Below are 17169 nucleotides of genomic sequence, written 5' to 3' on the forward strand. Positions count from 1 at the left end.
AACCCTGTAGTAATGGCCTTTTCCTACTAGTTTGTGAGTATGAAAATGAAGAGCTAAGAAATGTGGATGTTTACCTGGTAAGACTGGATGAGAATAAACCCACCAAAAGATTCATACTCAAAAACTACAGTGTTTATGAGAGAACCGTTTAAATTCACAGTACCTGAGAGACTGCATAGCAATCTACAGAAGGAGACAAATGTCTGTTTTGAGTTGTGATCTTACATTTTGTAGGTTAGATTTCTGTTGTTACACTATGTGCATGACAACGTAATAAGCACTTTAGAAACTGGTTACTACTGAACAGCCATGATTACAGAAGTGTATGTCTGAGAAGGTTTTCTCAGGGGATGAATTTAGTGTAACACGTGAAGGGTACCAAATACTTTTGAGTATCTAGTTAACTCTTCACATGTTAAATGGAATTAAAAGTAGCCGGAGAATGGGCTGAAAAAAATCAGTGATTGAAATTAATGAAGGGACTAAAGGCACTTTAATTCTAGTTCATTTCATTTCCTATTTTCCACCTGTCTGGAACACATGCTCGACAGAAGGTCGGGAGATCAGAAGATACATCATTCCCTTTGCTTTATCTGTATGTCAGTAAAATAGCATAGCTGCATTTTGTCCCAGACTAGTGGACTTGGCTCTTGTTCCTTAGCTGGAACTAATATACTAATATGGAATATACTGTTGTATATTTTGTGTACCTATACAGTTTTTCTATATGTGTAGGCTTATCTGCACTTACATGTAGGTTCTGTGTACTGTATATCACACGTAGGCATGGCTGCAAATCTTTAACTGTTGTGATTATTGCTTCTTTTTCCTCACAGCAAATTATTTTTCTTCCTATTTGTAAGTAAGCATCAGAATGTTTTATATTCATTCCATTCTTGTGGAAAATTTTGGAACCTTTGGTTGATTTGGGGTTTCAGGTAAGATCAACTTGTAGATTCTTAGGATATTCACTGGTCCTTCTCACCATTTCCCTTGTCCTCCCCTTTCAGCGTGAGTGCATCTCTGTTCACATTGGCCAAGCTGGAGTTCAGGTTGGCAATTCTTGCTGGGAACTCTTCTGTCTGGAGCATGGCATTCAGCCAAATGGCATCTTCATTGACCAACCCAGTGATGATGACTCTTTTGCCACATTCTTCAGAGAGACAAGCTCTAGAAAATATGTGCCCCGTGCTATTATGGTGGACTTGGAACAAACAGTAATAGGTCAGTATAGAACTAACCTTGGAAAATAGAAATTAATTAACTCTTCTGGGTGCCAAAGTTCAGATCACTGAATATCAGGGTAATGCCCTTACCATTAGTGATGATCACAACATAACATGCAGGCAAAATGTACAGATTTTAAGATTTTAGTCCTAAGTATTACTAAAAACTGTTATTCTCAATGAAAAGATGAAAACTGGACTGCACTCTGTCATGGATGCTCTACCAATAATAAAATCAAAAGTTTACTATTATTTAAAACTCCACTGGTTATGAGTACCGTTCAGCTTTCTTAAAGACATTCCCTTCTGGTCTTTTTTTGTAGTGGCATTTTTCCTTTGCTGACTGATGGAAATTGCTTTCCTCACATTCAGGTGTAAGAGAATTGTCCTGACAGATCTCCAGGGGAAAACACTGTTTTACTCTTGCAAATCTCCTATTTTTTTCAGTATGGTTCTGATGGATCTTCATCTGATCAGTATACAGAGCTGACATTTTACCACAGCATGACACAGCTCTCATTTGATAAATGAATTAACTGGTATAACACAGCAACTTACACTTGGAGCAGAGTCCACTTTTTTGGTTTTGGGTTCTTTTTCTTCAAAACTGACATCTCGGATGATACTCCTCACCTCTGTACTTTGCTTTTCAAAATCCAGACCTTCCATGCCATTTTCTGCCAACATAAACCACTACCTTTGTTTTGCAAACATTATCAGCATTGGTGAATCATTTCTTCCAAGCTTATTATTTTTGTCTCTTGTTTAGATGAAGTGCGGACTGGCACCTACAGACAGCTTTTCCATCCAGAACAGCTTATCTCTGGAAAGGAAGATGCAGCAAATAATTATGCACGTGGTCACTACTCTGCTGGCAAAAACAAAATTGACATGGTATTGGATCGTATCCGTAAGATGGTATGCACTATTGCTTCAGAAGCAAGATAATTTTTAATAGCAGCTCTCATTTTCTATTTACTGTTATCACTGGCTCAGAACAGAGGCATTCAGGTCCTGGATGTCCTGTCTTAGTTTTCCTATGAATGGGAGATTTAAATGGAAAATCTCAAACATTATCTTTGGGTGTGGGTGTTGCTGTCTCTATTTGAGGGGGTAATGTGAAAATATGTCACTCATTTTTTCACTTTTCTTTTTGGCTTTCAGGCAGATGCCTGTTCTGGGCTGCAAGGGTTTCTGATCTTCCACAGCTTTGGTGGGGGTACCGGCTCTGGCTTTACCTCCTTACTAATGGAACAGCTCTCTATTGAATATGGAAAGAAGTCCAAACTGGAGTTTGCAATCTACCCAGCCCCACAGGTCTCCACTGCTGTGGTGGAGCCCTACAATTCCATCCTGACCACGCACACCACCCTGGAGCACTCGGATTGCACATTCATGGTGGATAATGAAGCTATTTATGACATCTGCCACCAAAACCTGGACATCGAACGTCCCACCTACACCAACCTCAACCGCCTCATCAGCCAGATTGTCTCCTCCATCACGGCTTCACTACGCTTCGATGGTGCCCTCAATGTGGAACTGACCGAGTTCCAGACAAACCTGGTGCCCTTCCCGCGTATCCACTTCCCTTTAGTCAACTATGCCCCCATCATCTCCTCTGACAGAGCACATCATGAGCAGCTCTCAGTGGCTGAAATCACCAGCGCCTGCTTTGAGCCCAACAACCAGATGGTGAAGTGTGACCCAAGACATGGCAAGTACATGGCCTGCTGCATGCTGTACCGTGGTGATGTGGTTCCCAAGGATGTCAATGTTGCAATTGCTGCCATCAAGGCCAACAGAACCCTACAGTTTGTTGACTGGTGTCCAACAGGCTTCAAGGTGAGTAGGCTGCCATGAACTTCTCTTTGATGTTTAAAAGGGCAAGTTTAGTCTAGCAGACAGCTTATATTTAAAGTTCTAGATCTGGTATGTTTTCCAGTTGTGAGAACAAGAGACATCCAAAAGATATATTTGTATAAAATATGCCCTTCCTCCTTTGAATGTCCCATTGACACAGACTCCTACATATTTAACTATATGAAAGCATATATATTATTTTTGTATTCAGTAATAGGAGAATGTCATAGAATCATAGAATAGTTAGGGTTGGAAAGGACATTAAGATCATCTAGTTCCAACCCCCTTGCCATGGGCAGGGACACCTTCTGCTAGACCAGGTTGCTCAAAGCCCCATCCAACCTGGCCTTGAACACTGTTAGTGATGGGCAGCTACAACTTCTCTGATCAACCTGTTCTAGTGCGTCACCACCCTCACAGTAGAGAACTTCTTCCTAGTATATAATCTAAATCTACCCTCTTTCAGTTTAAAGCCATTTCATGTCAACCATGTAAGACTTAAAGAAGTGGTATTTTAGAAAAAAGATCAAGGTAAGGCTCATCTTTTGAAGACACAGACACTTGAGGATGTCTGTTCATGAGATTTAAGAAAACAAACCAATCAAAAGAAACCTCCCCAACACAGACCAGAAATTACCAGGAATACAAATATATTGTTGGCAAGTGAAGCATTTCTATGACATCTGTGCAAAGAGATATTTACGTCATTGTCCTAATTTTCTCCATGCATACTGACATACAAGCATTACTTAAAGTCCAGTTCTGGTTGGTGCTTTCCCCCCCTCCCCTTTTTCTTATTTGTTGAGTGAGTGTAATGAATGTCAAATCCTTATACTTCCGTAATATGCACAAGTCATTGTGCACAAAGAAGGTGCTCGAATGACAGTAGACTATAACACTGAGGTGATCTGGGTTTTTCCTTACCTCATTTCCTCTCCCCACTAATGGTTTTTGAGTTTCCTCCCCCCCTTATTGTTTTATTTTGTTCCTTTTCTCATAACATCTTCTCAATTGTTATTTGCAGGTTGGGATCAACTATCAGGCTCCTACTGTAGTTCCTGGTGGAGACCTAGCCCAAGTTCAGCGAGCAGTCTGCATGCTGAGCAACACCACAGCCATTGCTGAGGCTTGGGCCAGGCTCAACCACAAGTTTGATCTGATGTATGCCAAGAGAGCTTTTGTGCACTGGTATGTTAATGAAGGCATGGAGGAGGGAGAATTCGCAGAGGCCCGAGAAGACCTGTCTGCCCTGGAGAAGGATTATGAAGAAGTGGTAACCGACTTACTTGAAGAAAATGAGGCAGTGGAGTCTTAAAAATCACTCTGCCTTTTCCTGTGCATGAGATTGGCTCTCTGTCTTTTATTCATGTGGCTGCGTTTGTGCTTGTTTCACACACACAAAGTCCACTGTCATCTTAGCAAACTATAATAAGGATGAGGTCACTGAGATAACAAGACAGTAAACATGGGATGTAGGAACAGCTAATCATTCGTCACTTTGCCTCAGAGAGTGACAGCCTTCGTATTTTTTCCTAATGTATCCTGAAAGGATCCCTGTCATCTATACTGTCATTTATTCAATGCAAAGATACAGTCACGTAGCCGGAATATTATTTGAGGAACTTGGTCTTCAAAATGTCCCATGTAATCACTATGGGGCATAGCTGGGAAAGCTGACGCCAGGGACATCCCACACCATATGGCATCATGCTCAGCATATAAACTAGGGGGGAGAACAAAGGAGGGGACATTCGAAGTTATAGTATTTTGTCTTCCTAAGTAATCATAGTTACGATTACTTAGGAAGCAATGGAGCCCTGCTTTGCTGGGGATGGCTGAATTCCTGCCTGCCAATGTGAAGTGGCATGTGAATTCCTTGCTTTGCTTTGCTTTGCTTTGCTTGTGTGTGTGGCTTTTGCTTTACTTTTTAAGCTGTCTTTATCTCAACCCATGGTTCAGTTTTTGTTTTTTTTTTAAATCCCTCTAAGAAGCTGATTTTGATAGTATCTTAAATAATTGGTGATAACTCACAACTTCTCTGCTCTGTTGCATTGCTCTGGAGGTCACCTATGATACAGCACCCAGTCCATGTGGACATAAGAAGTCCTCTGAGAATGTCTAGACCATCCCAGTTGCATGCAGGCTGGATATCAGCCCCAGGAACATGGGCTTGTCACAAGTCCTCTGGCATTACCAGCAAAGCCACTCTAAACTCATGCCAAAATCACTTATTTGCACACCTCAGGACTCCATGGCAGAGCTTTTTTATAATCAGCCTTATTTAGCTCTCATCATCATTTACCAGTGTCACCACATAAAAACTGAAGTTGGCAGGTCTTGACCAGGCTCCTGGGCTATTACACCTCCCTATGCAGGGCATGTCTCAGGCATGTTCCAAGCAGGACAGAAACATCCCCCTACAAGCTCACTATCTGCCCAGCAGGTTGAATGCCTGCACCAAACAAGGTGACTTTCTTTCCAAGAACCCAGGTCCAGACCATATCTCCCTCATATCTGTATGGAGCAGAGCTCAGAGGCTGACTCTGGAGACAACAAAACTCACCAGTACCTGGGAGCACAGTCTCACACTGTGCTTTCAGGTTACCCTCTAAATCTAGGCTGAGAGTTTTCTGCCCAAGCACTCCCCAACATGTGCGGACAAAGCAACATAAGGAAACCTAATGGAAAACAGTATGCCCAAGTCTTCCTCAGGGCTTTTACACCTGTATCTGACCTTCACCAGAGACCAGCACATATTTTCAGCACTTGAGTTCATGGGCTATCTGAAGACAGAGCAGGTCTTTGGTCCTTTCCAACCCTAACTATTCTATGATTCTATGCATGTGTAAGAAGGGGAAAAATAGTGACCTGGGTCATCCCTAGACTTTTTAAGCTCAATTGATTCTAAGAAGAGACAAATCCAATGTACTCCCACTGGCCAGGGACATTGCTCAAGACTCCATCAGTCCTTGCTCCCTGGAAGTTTTTGACTGGTGAGACTCTGTTCGGTGTGGCAACCAAAATGTGGCCAGTCTATGGGTCCTGGGACAGTTGAGCTTGAGTGTAGTGGGGAGGCGAATGATGAACATTGACTCCCAGACGTGCTCTCACTGTCTATTTCAGAAGAGAGGAGAAGAGCAATGGAAGAGAATGCAGCATTGGACTAAGGTGCACATAATTTAGTAATTCACAGATCTCATTTAGGTTTTGTAGCTAGATCTGACATGTTGACTCAAAGAGTGCCTAAGAGGATTTGGGTGGTGGACTGCTCAAAGTATTTCCTGTGAGACTTTTACCTGAGGTGATTCTCTGCACATGAGCATTAACATTTCAGATTGTCCAGAGTGCCAGAGCTTGGCTGGAATGTTACCAGCTCCATTGGAAGAAGAACACTAGAACAACCTGTTTCTTAGCTGCAAAGTAATGATCCAGTAATTTGCTGGAGAATTGTGGGACCCAGCTTAAGCAAAGCAGCAGAGAGAAATTATCACAGGAATTCTTCCTCTGTAAAAATATTTGTGGCTCCAGAAATCTCTGTAGCTTTTCCCAAAATCAGAGTAGTGATTTGCAGGTTTGTGTAAAGATCAGCAACGTAAAGGCTATACCAAAGTAAATGTGAGTTTATAAAAACCAGTATGAACTACTTCACACTAGGTAGTTCATACCTAGGTTCTAAGTGTGAACTACCTAGTAGTAGGTACTGATGTAGGTGCTAGTTAGGGAAGATACTTAGATGCTGGTTGTCAGTTAGGGGCAGAACAATCTATTTATATCATCAAGTCAAAACAGACTAACTTAAAATTTAGGAATTGTGTATTTAAATTCCTGCTGATTGAACATCATAATGAACAGTATGTTTATAAAGTCAGGGAATACACAATACTCAGATTCAAGCAATTAAGTGTGCTCCCTTTGCTCTTTGTTACCTAAGAGTTGCAAACATGAGGATTTCTCCAATGAGAGAAGCTGCTTTCCAATGCTGAGGTAGTGCAGAAGGATTAAACAATAAAGTGGAGGAGGCAACTGCCCTAATTTAGTGTGAGAACATTTGTGTGATGCCTCCAGCTATGTCTTGCAATACGCACTGCAACAAGCATCAAACTTCTCTCTGTGTTTGGACAGATGAGCTGGAGTCTGTACTGAATGCTCTCTCATACTGCTGACAGCCCAGATGAGTGTACACCAAAAGAGAAGCAATGCAAGTAAACTGAAACATTAATAGAGAGGCAGCTGGAGTAAGGATAGAAAGAAGTCAGCCCAGCATTTAAAAGCACACTAGTAGAGGACACTTCAGAATGGTAATTGTATTTACTTTCTGGTTTTCTATGTTTGGGTTTTTTTTCTTCTCCTCTTTTCCATTCTTTGCTCTCTTATGCCCTCTTAGTCTCCTGTATTGGAATTTGGGAGTGATTTTCATCTACGCATGTACGTACTGGCAGAACAGGGAACTGGAATGGTATGTGTGTTGTAGGTGATATGTATGTATAATAGGTGTTAGAAAAGTCTAGCATGCCATGCTCAGACTCAATAAGCATGGTGAACCAGCTGGGACTGAATTTGAGATCTGAGGTATATGAGAGCCCTGCCTGTCTGAGTGACTTTACACCCATATGGTGGCAGGGAGGGCAGGAGGCAGTGGTACAGAGGGTGACCTATTCCACACCACACTGTGACACTGAAGCACAGGAGCAGGTGCTGGATGCTGGGCCAAGGCTCTCTCCTTCTTGCAGCCCACAGCCAGGCTTCTGCAAGGACCGGCCACCACTGATCCGAAAGGGAAGGAAACACTGCTGGTGACACCATGGTAAGGGGGATGTGGGAACAGAAGTCATACAGTGACCAGGAGGACAGAGGGCAAAGGAAAGCAGGGGGATCTGCTGTTCTTATCAGTAGTCTGTGCCATAAAACTCATGCACTGATTACTATGTAAGAGGGTAGGAAAGAAGTTTAGAGAATCTCACTGGCACGGTGAACCGAAGTTTTCTTCAGAGTCTCTAATTAGTGGAATTATAAGACAAATTAGATCTGGAGTCTTAGCTTTGTGATACTTTCTGCTATGACTGGGCTTTGAGCAGCCTGGTCTAGTGGAAGGTGTCCCTGCCTGTGGCAGGGGGATTGGAACTGGATGATCTTTAAGGTCCTTTCCAACCCTTCCATTCTGTGATTCTATGAGTCTATGATTCTATGACTATATTTTATCAGTACAGGTCCATTTTCATATGAGAGAATATTTTTTTTAGAAATAAACAAAATTAGTTACTTGCCTTTCTGTCTGTTTTAAATTTATTTAGCCCCAGTGGTTGTAATTTCTGCCAATACAGCTGCAGGTCTGAAACAAGAGCACGCATTTCACAGGCAAGATAAGATACACACATCCACAGGCTCCCCTATGCCTTAAAGCAGACCCGGGGCAGTGAGTGTGTTTTGGGAATAGCTGGAAGACTAAAGTCTGCCTTTGTACCATAAATACTTAAGATGGGTAGTATTCTGGGGTTTTATTATAAAGTCAAACTGTCCCAGGTATAGTTTCACAAAGGACCTGGTTCTTTCTTCTCTCTCGGTAGCTAAAAAGTCATGTTCACAATCTGTAAGCCAGATCCTGGTACATTAGTGATGGGATGTGAAACATGAGTTTCGAGTGGGCTCCGAATTTAAATATCATGTAGAGATCAGTTTACCCTGCCTGTGACTCTGAAGAAGGCCCACTGTCTTCCGTACTAAAAGTCTTTTAAAGCTGTTTACTATGCAAAATGAGAAACACCTTTGTTACTGTCTTCTCTCTTTGTCAGAATACTTCCGAATTACTGCTGGACAGGGGCATGGCAAGAGGCCTGGCTCTAAAGGGAGGGATGAAACACTGCTTCAAATTAGCACTTCTTTAAACTCAGTCTGAAAGGAAAAGGACTGGTTCTGCAATCCTCAGCTGTAGCCCTATACTAAGCTTTACCATATTAACTTCCTAAGGCAACATTCTCTTGCTCCATCTGTGAAAAAACAGGCAAATTCCTTTATTGATCTGGGGAATAGAGAAAAGTAGCTGTTTAGGTTCAAACTATTGCTTGACTTGTAGTCATGCTCTTTTAAAGACATCCTTTAAAACAGTCACCTGGCCTCACTGCTGTGTTTAAAAGGAATTTTTGTTCTTACTGCCAACCTCACAGACTCACACTGGGATTTGAAAGGAAAGAAGGAACCTGTCCTGTGCAAAATCAGCGTGAACTGAATTCTCAGAGCCCAAAAATGCCTTCAGTGTCTCCTGCATAATCCTCCAGATTGCAGCTCCCCTGCAACATACCAGCCTGTAAAGCCTCGTCACCCAAATTTAACTCAGATACTTTGCACAACTCAGCTGAGAAAAACAGGATTGTGCAAGTACACTTGGGAGCACATTACACACAATGCTGCATATACATTTGTTAACACCTTTTAACTTGGAAATGAGTACTGAATAGAAATCATATATTTAATTGAACGAAATATTTAAGTTGACTGTTCATATTCATTTGAACTTGCGGGGATGACTAACTGTGGCAGTGCTGACTTCTGAAACTCCACTTGCTTCCAAAAAAAATATCTTTAGTTACATTTCTACAACAAATATGTGGCAATCTGTGAAGAAAACACTGTTCCAGGGAAGCTGTTGGTCATACATACTGCCTGAGGAGTTAGTTTTGGGGGAAGATGCAATTCACTCTCAGGTCACAGGATGATTTTGCAAGATAAGCATCTGATATTAAGTCACTGGATATCTCTCAATGCAGTAATACAAAACAAAAACAATTGAGGACCATTATCTGTTCTCGAAGGCAGGTAGCAAGGTCTGCTGCACATTTAGGTATCTGAATTCTCATTTCCTCTCCAAAGCTAGGCAGTGGTTAGTGAGCTGCTCACTGGAAACCATTCTTGACAATGAGATGTATTCTGGAGTGCTGAAGCATTGTCTGGAAAAGTATGAACTGGCATATGCCAAAGCTGTGCCAGAGAGTGTACTAATTATCATTCACACAGGTGACCACAGGCCAGTACTCAGTACTGTCACCTGACTCTTTCTTGCTCCTTAATATAGACAGAGCCACTGAGATCACACAGGCAAAGCTCAGAAGACTTTATAATTAAAGTTGCTCCAAAGCAGAAACTGAAGCTGAAAAACTCTATCTGAAACCACTCCCTCCTTAAAAAAACTACCCTTCACTATACCCAGTGTTGTAATCATCAGGACAAACTCTAGCCTGATGTTAAAGACATCAGTTTCTTTCCATTAAAGTTCCTGGCTACTACAGACACTGTCCTCAAAATTATGCAAATAAGCATACTCTATTGCAATGGCATTGCCTGAATAAGCAATAGACCTGCAATGTAAAATACATAGGTGTTCAGGAGCTTGAAGGAACATGTGTTTCAACAGAGAGAATCTGAGATAATTTCCTGAGGTGAAATGTTCTTAAAGCAGTTCTGCCAAGTTTCTACTCCAGCCTGCTATCGGAGGGTAAAAGGATCAAAACACAGCACCTGTCTTGGGTTACATTATGTTAAAGGATACCACATGGCTGTGTCAGGTTCCAGCCGGGAGTAAAAATAAACTGAACTGGGATGTGCTTTTCAGCAGGGCCAATACATAGTAGGAGAGGTGGGGTTTGTGTAGAGGAAATTATGCCTTTTTTCCTGCCTGTTTTCATGTACCCATATATTACAGCACATAGGTCTCAATATTATAAAGAGCTGTCCCAGCATCTGAATGTAAATGTACAGTCTCATTGTGGTCATGGGGTTGACCAACCAACTGAAATGCTGACAGTGGCAATTTACTGGTTTTTCTGACCCTGCCTCTCTCTGCTCTCTCCCCTTAGCGTGAATGCATCTCTATTCATGTTGGCCAGGCTGGAGTTCAGATAGGAAATGCGTGCTGGGAACTCTTCTGCCTGGAGCATGGCATTCAGCCAGATGGCACCTTCAAGGATGTGCAGGATAAAATCAACAATGATGACTCTTTTACTACGTTTTTCAATGAAACAGGCACTGGGAAGCATGTGCCAAGGGCTGTAATGGTGGACTTGGAACCAAGTGTAGTAGGTCAGTATGGAAATAAACCTGTAAAAGAGAGAAGGGCTTACTTTTCCTAATATTACCACAGTGTGCCACCAGTCTCCACTGGTACAAAGCAGCACTCCTTTTGTATCTAGACCACTAGGTAGCATGAAATTAATTTTCATGTGACACAGAATGTCAGATTCTGCCACGGGTGTTATAAACTTAGGATCAGCAGGATCCCCAGCAGTTTAAAAGCTAGTGCATATGGTTTGTGTGACTTCTCTTTGCACAAACACTTAACTTTTGGTTTTATTTATCACGACATTTTTGCCATTTGAATTCTGCTTTTCCTTGATCCAGATTCAGAGTGGGAGCCTGACAGTTTACCCCCCGCGAATAGAAAGATGTCTAAAAATTAGGGCACCTTGGGGGACCTGATTTTCTTCACACTTTTTTCCTAATGACTTGTCCTCTTGTGGGTACAGACTGTACAACTGACAAGTTCATGAGAAGATATCAACTTGTGTGGCTGGATACAAGTCACACCATAAATCAACAAAATGCAACAATGAAAAAATGCTTGGGAGACATTTCCCCATTAGCATTTGTTATTTGGGTCATGATGTCCCATGACTGAAAGCTTTCATCAATGCCAACATCAACCAGAACTTGTTGGCATTGGAGCGCAGCCATATTGAAAAATTCTTACAATTTCTCTTTCTTGTCCAGATGAAGTGCGGGCTGGGACCTTCCGGGAACTTTTTCATCCAGAACAACTGATCACTGGAAAGGAAGATGCAGCTAATAACTATGCTCGTGGCCACTACACCATTGGGAAAGAAAGCATTGATATGGTACTTGATCGTGTTCGTAAGCTGGTAAGTCCCAGTAGTTTTGAAACAGCAGCTTGGATTCTGCAGAAGAAAGAAGTGCAGAACAGGTACCTGGTTAACTACAAATGATACCATTGCTTTAGAGAAGAGATTACAAGACATACGATGCATCACTGCTACTCTGAGAGAGAGAAGCCTTGTAGTTCAGTTCCCAGCTGTATGCCTCCAGGTATTAAAAAGTGGTTCTGAATTTATAATTCTTCATTATTAGCACAACCCTTGACCACCAATACTGGTATAGAATTAGGCAGTTCTACATTGCTTGTTTCAGACAGACTAACTAAGAGACGTGTGAAGTTCAGAGAGAGAAGCTCCATAGATGAGTCCGATTTTTATGGCCTTAGTAGAGTGAGTGAGGAACTAAAAGGATGGGATTAACATGAGCCCTTTCTCAAGGAAACATACCATGAAATCTATGCTGTATATTGCTGATGCCTGCTCTCTCCTCCAGCTCATACAGTAGACGAAGTCTTTTCATTATTCTTCAGCCCCTATTTTTCTCTTTTGCTTTCTAGACTGATGCCTGTTCTGGGCTGCAAGGGTTCCTGATCTTCCACAGCTTTGGTGGGGGTACCGGCTCTGGCTTTACCTCCTTACTAATGGAACGACTCTCTGTGGATTATGGAAAGAAGTCCAAACTGGAGTTTGCAATCTACCCAGCCCCACAGGTCTCCACTGCTGTGGTGGAGCCCTACAATTCCATCCTGACCACGCACACCACCCTGGAGCACTCGGATTGTGCATTCATGGTGGATAATGAAGCTATTTATGACATCTGCCGCCGAAACCTGGACATCGAACGTCCCACCTACACCAACCTCAACCGCCTCATCAGCCAGATTGTCTCCTCCATCACGGCTTCACTACGCTTTGATGGTGCCCTCAACGTGGATCTGACCGAGTTCCAGACAAACCTGGTGCCCTACCCGCGTATCCACTTCCCTTTAGTCACCTATGCCCCCATCATCTCCTCTGACAGAGCACATCATGAGCAGCTCTCAGTGGCTGAAATCACCAGCGCCTGCTTTGAGCCCAACAACCAGATGGTGAAGTGTGACCCAAGACATGGCAAGTACATGGCCTGCTGCATGCTGTACCGTGGTGATGTGGTTCCCAAGGATGTCAATGTTGCAATTGCTGCCATCAAGACCAAGAGAACCATCCAGTTTGTTGACTGGTGTCCAACAGGCTTCAAGGTGAGTAGGCTGCCATGAACTTCTCTTTCATGTTTAAAGGGCAAATTCAGACTAGGAGAAAACTCATATTTAAAGTTCTAGATCTGGTATGTTTTCCAGTTGTGAGACGGAACATATGAAAGATGAGGATGCATAATGTATACGCCCTTCCTCCTTTGAACATCCCATTGACACAGACTTTTAAATATTTATGTAAATGGAAATCTGAAGTGTATATGAGTTAAAATTAAAGAAGTATTAATTTCAGACCCAAATTTTGGACAAGCCAGCGAGTGCTCCCTCTGAAGCAACATCTAAAGTGAAGGAAATGCCAATACATTTTATAAAGGAAATATATACAGCCTCCACCCTGCTGGCGAGGTAACAGTGTTGGCAAATGTAATTTCAACAATAATACAAACATTAGCAGTGCAAAAAACATTTGTCATACAAACAGCTGGTTTAAGAATGAATGCTTTTAACTGGGAACCAGCTTACTTTCTGTATTAGTTTCTATGGAGTATCTTGTTGAAGCTACATACTCAGTGTTGATTAGTTGCTAAGAAAGCTATGAAGCTGGCAGTGTACATTAAGCAGAAGGATATCAAAGACAGTAAAATGACCATGTGTTGCACGCTGATAAAAGGCCAGAGCATGGTTTTGCTCATATTCTCGGGAACAGAATTAAGACTTAAAAAGGAGTCAAGAGTCAAGGAATTTTATTTGCCCACCAACAAATGCCCACCAACAAATTCCAGAGAGGAAAAGAGAGAGAGAAAAGGAAAGGAAGAAGAAAGTAAGAGGAAAGAATAAAAGAGCTCATAGCAATAGCAACCCTCCCAGAGCTGTGAAGTCTCAACAGTTCGATTAGTTCCAAGTGTGATGGTGGGAGATAATTTCTTTCCTATGCTGGTTGGTGCCGTTGTTTTACAGCTGTAACACATTCTCCACCCTGTGGTGGTGCGCATGCCCAATACTGTCACTAGGGGGCCTTCTCCCCTTGTGATTCCGCGAACATACTGCACTGAAGTGTCACCTGGTGAGCGATGTGGAGACAGATACCCTTCACAAACATCTTGTTGTGGTGGTGGTATTGGCAATGTAGTTTTCCCGCCATAGCAATGCGAGGACAGACATACTGCTGTGGCAGTGGTATTGGCAATGTCAGTCTTCCTACCATAGCAATGTTGAGCCAGACATCCTGCTGTGGTGGTGGTGTTTTCACTGACACAGTCTCTTACACCATGTGTCATATTGTTTATGATATTATTATTTCTTATGGCATATGGTGCCTGGTAGTTTTGATAGTGGCACTACTCTACGCCAGCATCTGTAACTTTACTGACATTTTTTCAGCTGTTTGACTGCTTTTGACGGCTCTTGCCTTTTCACAACCTTCTTTCATATTCTTGTTTCCAGGTTGGGATCAACTATCAGCCTCCTACTGTAGTTCCTGGTGGAGACCTAGCCCAAGTTCAGCGAGCAGTCTGCATGCTGAGCAACACCACGGCCATTGCTGAGGCTTGGGCCAGGCTCGACCACAAGTTTGATCTGATGTATGCCAAGAGAGCTTTTGTGCACTGGTATGTGGGTGAAGGCATGGAGGAGGGAGAATTTGCAGAGGCTCGAGAGGATCTGGCTGCCCTGGAGAAGGACTATGAGGAAGTGGGAACTGACTCATTTGAGGAAGAAAATGATGGGGAGTAATTTTAAAATACACCTTGTTCCTAGTGAGCACAGAATTGTCTCTGTATTGCACGTGTCTACCATTAGGTCATTTTTTTTGTATGTAATATACAGAAATTTAAGAGGGGTCATATAGAGACATCTTATATTCCATAAATCACAGGTAAGTTGTCCTGTAAGATAGGATCAGCTGCAGTAATGCCTCACCACTCCCAGCAATGCAAAGACTTACTCTTCCTCCTTTCACATTTAATGTAAGCCTGTTTAAGCTCTAATGCACATACTAAAACCACCACAATTCAAACTGTTTAAATGAGGAGCTTTTCCCCTTTAAAAAAAGACAACAGAACAAACCAATTAAACCTAAACTTTTATTTTTTGCATCATACCCTCTGAAAACATTTCGGTATTCCTTACCCTACCTGCATAGTTCTTCCTCTGCAAGAAACAACACCTGCTTTATCCAGCAGACCACTGTGCCATCTGTGGTAATCTTTATCTAGTGCACCATGTGCAAGTGAGTCTGCAATATGGGCATTTGAATATTCACTCAAAGATAATTCAAAGTTCTGATCCAAGATCTCAAATCTATAGGATTCACGTCTTGCTACACAATGTCAATTCTTGACTAGGAAACCCCTCAGCAACTTTTTATTGAGGGTCCCTGATGGGGTGCACCCATGAGAGCTGAGGCAGTTGGCAGATGTCATTGCAAGGCCACTCGTGATAATGTTTGATGGTCATGGGGACTGGGAGAAGTGGCCAAAGACTGGTGGAAAGCAAATTCCACTCCTGTCTTCAAAAAGGACAAGAAGGAAGATGCAGGGAGCTACAGGCTGGTCAGCCTCACTTCAATGCCTGGGAAGGTGATGGAGCAGCTGATCCTGGAAACCATTTTCAGGCACATGAATAAGAAGAAAACTGTCAGGAGTACTCGGAAGGGATTCACCAACGAGAAGTCATGTTTTACTGACTTGATGACCTTTTATGATGAAACAACTGGCCTGATAAACTAGAGGAAAGTTGTGGATATTGTCTACCTACACTTGAATAAGGCTTTCAAAACTGTTACCCATATGATCCTCATAGAGAAGCTGTTGAAGTATGGGCTGGGTGAGCACACTGAGGTGGACTGAAAACTGGCTGAATGTCTGGGCCCAGAGTGTAATAATCAGTAGCATAAGATCTAGTTGGAGGCCAATAACTAGTGGTGTACCCAAATTAATTAACCAGACCAGTAAATTACTAAACTACAAAGTTATGTAGTAGCAGAAATGGCTCTGTGTAGGAAAACATCCTATTTAGGACATGCTTGATTATCTACCTAAACCGAAGAAACATGAATAAGTGTTAGCCTAGTGGAATTTAGACTCATTTTTGGCTTCCCTCACAGTTCTGTTCTGAATTAGGCCCAAAACCAGAAACAGGAAATTCATACATGACACACATGTATGTGTTCAAACTGAGAAGTGATCCTGTTCTTCCTGTAAGAGAAGAGAAATAGGCAACAAGATAAAGACAAAACCCCATGGTTAAACATGGCAGATGAATTGCTTGATCTGTTCTGTGAAAAACTGCTGAAAGCAATGCAGTGAACTGGAAGTTGTTGATCAAGTGTGGAGTACTGTAAGCATCCTAAAACACTGGGTGTGCACTTCCTAATTTCCTGAAAGTTTTTAAAATCTCATCTGATCATCAGTATTGTGGTTTATTTTATTTGCAAGGACACTGAGGAACTGGGATCTCTGCTTTCACAACAGTCAATGCATTCTGGAGATTAAAAGTACCATGGCAATTACCAGGAGCTAGCAGTTTTTGTTATAGTGACCGTACTCTGTGATGACCAGCCAGCAGTGTATTTGGAGATCAGAGCACAGCATCTTTCATGTTTAGCCATCCCATCACCTGAGCACACTTTCTGTGCTCAGACTTCTGCCCGCTACCTGTTTTGGCAGTGGGGTGTCACGAGTAACTTCCACATGCAAAGCTTAAATATTCTTAAGACAAATGATCCTCTTAATTGAGCATCCAAGCCCTCACAGGGGTTATTACAAAAAGCCACTTCAGCTGCACACTGCTTCACTAGTTTCGACAGAACTTTCAGACCTAACTTCTGTTCAGTCTCCAGTGTTGGTTTGCATTTTGCTCAGGAGGTTAAACTGTCTCTAGGCAACTTATGGCTTAGCAGCTCTTCTGTCTCTCTTCCTTCAATGAGGCAGATGCCACACAAGCTAGGAGTGGGAACACTGCTAAATTTAAACCATTGGCAAGAGGCTCTGCCAGAATCACAGCAAAGAT

General features: G+C 42.3%; 2 protein-coding genes across 4 annotated transcripts; both read left to right on the top strand.

Annotated features, from left to right (window-relative positions):
* Positions 1-1014: 1014 nt before the first annotated feature.
* LOC101875769 (tubulin alpha-2 chain) lies at positions 1015-7295 on the top strand. 2 transcript variants are annotated; one of them, XM_031044976.1, is made up of 5 exons: positions 1182-1224; positions 1996-2144; positions 2391-3071; positions 4114-4363; positions 7246-7295. In XM_031044976.1, exons 1-5 carry the CDS (start codon positions 1197-1199, stop codon positions 7293-7295), a joined length of 1158 nt encoding a protein of 385 aa, XP_030900836.1. In that variant the 5' UTR covers positions 1182-1196. The 2 variants fall into 2 exon arrangements, with proteins under 2 accessions (XP_012983291.1, XP_030900836.1); XM_013127837.2 differs by lacking the exon at positions 7246-7295 and having other exon boundaries at positions 1015-1224; positions 4114-4432.
* Positions 7259-14919, top strand: LOC101875315 (tubulin alpha-8 chain). 2 transcript variants are annotated; one of them, XM_031044971.1, is made up of 5 exons: positions 7259-7387; positions 10937-11159; positions 11847-11995; positions 12526-13206; positions 14605-14919. In XM_031044971.1, the coding sequence occupies exons 1-5, from the start codon at positions 7385-7387 to the stop codon at positions 14890-14892; spliced, it is 1344 nt and encodes a 447-aa protein (XP_030900831.1). In that variant the 5' UTR covers positions 7259-7384; the 3' UTR covers positions 14893-14919. The 2 variants fall into 2 exon arrangements, with proteins under 2 accessions (XP_030900831.1, XP_030900832.1); XM_031044972.1 differs by lacking the exon at positions 7259-7387 and adding an exon at positions 7791-7893.
* The last annotated feature ends 2250 nt before the right edge of the window (positions 14920-17169 follow it).

The sequence above is a fragment of the Melopsittacus undulatus genome, chromosome 5 (assembly GCF_012275295.1).
Source record: "Melopsittacus undulatus isolate bMelUnd1 chromosome 5, bMelUnd1.mat.Z, whole genome shotgun sequence".
NCBI lineage: Eukaryota > Metazoa > Chordata > Aves > Psittaciformes > Psittaculidae > Melopsittacus > Melopsittacus undulatus.

Excerpts from the sequence above, each read along its gene's own strand:
- LOC101875769 (XM_031044976.1), top strand. The coding sequence starts at position 1,197 with ATGGTGGACTTGGAACAAACAGTAATAG. Across the intron at positions 2,145-2,390 it reads TGGATCGTATCCGTAAGATG|GCAGATGCCTGTTCTGGGCT; the intron begins GTATGCACTATT and ends TTTGGCTTTCAG. Across the intron at positions 4,364-7,245 it reads GAAGGATTATGAAGAAGTGG|CTGCTGACAGCCCAGATGAG; the intron begins TAACCGACTTAC and ends TGCTCTCTCATA.
- LOC101875315 (XM_031044971.1), top strand. Across the intron at positions 11,160-11,846 it reads CTTGGAACCAAGTGTAGTAG|ATGAAGTGCGGGCTGGGACC; the intron begins GTCAGTATGGAA and ends TTTCTTGTCCAG. Across the intron at positions 13,207-14,604 it reads GGTGTCCAACAGGCTTCAAG|GTTGGGATCAACTATCAGCC; the intron begins GTGAGTAGGCTG and ends TCTTGTTTCCAG.